A 3,266-nucleotide genomic window follows, 5' to 3' on the forward strand; every position below is an offset into this window, starting at 1 on the left:
GGTGGGGCCCATGTGGCCCCACCGGCGGGCCTGGAGCTCCGGAGGGTCCCTGGGGCCCGGGGGCGCCGGCGTCGCCCTTCTGGCCGGGCTCCCCCTGCTCGCCCTTGGCTCCGGGTTGTCCATCAGCACCCTGGGAAAGGGTCAGCAGTCAGCAGCCGGAGCCAGACTGAGGTCACAGGGATGGACCGGGGACACGGAGAGAGCGGGGACAGAACTCACCGGGGGTCCAGCGAATCCAGCGGGGCCAGGGGCCCCGGGCTCTCCACGCTCTCCCTGTGGGGGTAATGGGGGGAAAATTGAGGGAATGGGGCAAATGTTGCACTGTCAGCACCGGAGTGGGGACAGGTGGCACCGGCAGCACCGGGGGGGGGGACAGGTGGCACTTACAGGGGCACCGCGGGCACCCGCGGCTCCAGATGGGCCGGGGGGGCCGGACTCGCCCTGGAAAAGGAGGGATAGTTGTGGGTTCAGGGTGGGATCTGCCCCAGGGATCTGCTGGGGTCTATCCAGGCGGGAGCAGCGTGGGGCCACCCTGGTCTCACCTTCTCGCCGTTGGGGCCAGCAGGGCCGGGGGGGCCGATGGGACCGGTCAGACCCTGTGGGGACAGAGGGGATGGTGATGCCACCGGGAGGGGCCCTGGGTGGCCACCATGAGGATGAGGCCACTAAGAGTGTTCCTCACTGGCCACCATGAACATCCCTGACTGGCCACCATGAGTGTCCCAGGCTGGCCACCATGAGTGTCCCTGCCCGGCCCCCTCCTCCCCCTGTCCCCGTCTCACTCACGCGAGCTCCGTCCTTTCCGGGGGCTCCCTCAGGTCCCTTCTCTCCGACGTCTCCCTGCGGGGCACGACAGGGCCAGCGTGAGCCCAGCTGAGCCCTGGTGGCCCTGGTGACACCTTGTGACCCCCATGTCACCTTCACTCACCCTGTCCCCCTTGGGACCGGCGATTCCGGCTGCTCCTCTCTCCCCGGGCATCCCCTGCAGCCCTGGGGGTCCCTGGGCGCCGTTGGGGCCGGCGGGGCCAGTGGCGCCCTAAAGCAGCAAAGGGACATTATTGGGGTGCCACCCCCACCGTGCTGGCACTGAGCCCCCTGGCGCTGCCCCATCGGTTCACCCACCTTGGGTCCGTCGGTGCCGGGGGTGCCGGGGAGGCCGCGGGGCCCCTGCAGGCCCTGGGCGCCGGGAGAGCCGCGCTCACCGGGGAAGCCGCGCTCGCCCTGGGGACAGCGGGGACAGCTCAGGAGGGGACACCGGGATGGGTGGCACCGGGGGGTGGGATGGGGACAGAACCAGCACGGAGCTGGTGGCCCTGGGTGGGGACAACCATGCCCTGGGACCCCCCTGCACCCCTCACAGGTGACACTGTGGGACCCCTGCACCCCTCACAGGTGACACTTACCCTGGGACCCACGAGCCCGGGGGCTCCAGCTTCTCCAGGAACACCCTGTGGGAAGGGGACAAACGGGTTTGGGGTCAGGCCTGGCAGATTTGGGGGTCCCGACCCCACCTGGGGGGGGAAAGGGGGGGGGTCTCACCTGAGCTCCAGGGTTGCCGCTCTCGCCGGGGGGCCCTGGTGGCCCTGGCAGCCCCTGGGAGGGGACAGGAGCCACGTGAAGGCAGTGACAGTGAGACTCCGGGGTTGGGGTGGCAGCAGCCCCACCCCAAACCCCAAATAATCCCGAATCCCAAACCCCAAATCCCAAATCCCAGTGCTCACCTGGAAGCCAGAGGGGCCGGGGGCTCCTTGCTCTCCCCTCTCCCCTGCGGGGCCCTGTGGGATGGATGCTGCTCAAGGACCCCAAAAACCTTTTCAGGCTTCTCCCACCCCAAAATTTTGGGGACCCCAAAATCCACAAGAGACAGAGCTCAAGGACCCCCAAACCTTTGGGATTTCAGGCTTCCCACCTCCCCCCCACCCCCAGGATTTTGGGGATCCCAAAAGCCCCAGGACCATGTGGGCCGGGGATTTGTGGGTTTTGGGATCCCCCAGCAGATCTGGGGGGTGTTTAGCCCAAATTTGGGATTTTTAGCCCCAATCCCACGCTTGCCCTGTTTCACTCACAGCAGGTCCTGGGGGTCCAGCAGCTCCAGTCTCTCCGTCCTTGCCGGGAAGTCCCTACAGAGAAGGGAAACCCCGCTGAGCCCCAAATCCCATAAATCCCATTTCCCCCCTTCCCACGCCTCAGTTTCCCCCTCGGGGGCTTTTAGGGTGGAGCAGCACCAAAATGGGACTTTTTGGGGTTTGTGGGGACAGAAAACCTCACCTTCAGCCCCGGCGCTCCAGGAAGTCCTTTTTCCCCGGCTTTTCCAGGCTCACCCTAAAAAAGGATGGAGGATTTGGGGTTCCAGGCGCCGGGGAGAATTCCAGGGTTTTTTTTTTTTAGGGGTAAAAAAGGGCCCATACTCACGTTGGCACCTTTGGGACCGGGGAACCCCATAACGCCAGGCTGGCCCCGAGCCCCCTGCGGGCCGGGGGGTCCGGGGCGCCCGTCCTCACCGGGGGCACCCTGTGGGGACAGAGGGGTCAGGACCCCACCCCAAACCCCAAAAAACCTCAAACAACCCCAAACCCCTTATGGGGTGTCACTCACCGTGGGGCCGACTTTGCCTTGGGGTCCGGCATCCCCAGGGCGGCCAGTGAGACCCTGTGGGGACAAAAAGGGTTTGGGGACATCCCTTGGTGTGGGGGGCCTGACCCCATGGCCATGGGGTGACCCCAAAGGGCAGCTGTGCTCCGCACAAGGAGTGGGGAACCCCAGAGGGGATTTTTGGAAACTCCAAATACACCTTGGGAATCCCAAAGAGCGTTGGAATTAGCAGAGCGCGTCTTAAATAACCCCAAATGGTCTTAATTAGCGCCAAAGAGCACCAGACGAAACCCCAAAAAAGGTCTTGATGCCAAAGGGTGTCTTGGCTAACCCCAAAAGGACCTTAGTGACCCAAAAGCACCTTATCGACCCCAAAATCACCTTTACCAACCTCAAAATCACCTTAAACCAACCCCAAAATCGCTTTATTGACCTGAAAAACACCCTAACCAAACCCAAAACCCCCTCACCGACCCCAAAACCCCCTCACCGACCCCGAAGTCACATTTAGCCCCCCCAAAACCACCTTACCAACCTCAAGCCCCTTCACCCACCCTCCAGACCCCACAGGTGCCACCCCGTCCCCGTTTTTGGGGTCACTGCTGTCCCTCACCCTGGCTCCGGGCAGGCCGGGCTCTCCGGGGCGTCCGGGGTCGCCGGTGGCTCCTTTGGGG

The 3,266-nt window shown here is 64.5% G+C and overlaps 1 protein-coding gene across 1 annotated transcript in view; it reads right to left on the reverse strand.

The window, feature by feature from the left end:
- The window catches only part of COL2A1 (collagen type II alpha 1 chain), a 21,443-nt gene that overhangs the window by 7,558 nt on the left and 10,619 nt on the right, over positions 1-3,266 (reverse strand). Inside the window, 15 exon segments of the mRNA XM_017741203.1 lie at positions 1-130; positions 220-273; positions 388-441; positions 543-596; positions 787-840; positions 929-1,036; positions 1,123-1,221; positions 1,404-1,448; positions 1,540-1,593; positions 1,722-1,775; positions 2,067-2,120; positions 2,269-2,322; positions 2,413-2,511; positions 2,596-2,649; positions 3,206-3,266. The exon segment at positions 1-130 is cut by the window's left edge and continues 18 nt beyond it; the exon segment at positions 3,206-3,266 is cut by the window's right edge and continues 12 nt beyond it. Of these exon segments, the coding sequence (XP_017596692.1) occupies positions 1-130; positions 220-273; positions 388-441; positions 543-596; positions 787-840; positions 929-1,036; positions 1,123-1,221; positions 1,404-1,448; positions 1,540-1,593; positions 1,722-1,775; positions 2,067-2,120; positions 2,269-2,322; positions 2,413-2,511; positions 2,596-2,649; positions 3,206-3,266 (1,028 nt within the window).

Source organism: Corvus brachyrhynchos, unplaced genomic scaffold (genome assembly GCF_000691975.1).
Source record: "Corvus brachyrhynchos isolate BGI_N302 unplaced genomic scaffold, ASM69197v1 scaffold318, whole genome shotgun sequence".
NCBI classification, from domain to species: domain Eukaryota; kingdom Metazoa; phylum Chordata; class Aves; order Passeriformes; family Corvidae; genus Corvus; species Corvus brachyrhynchos.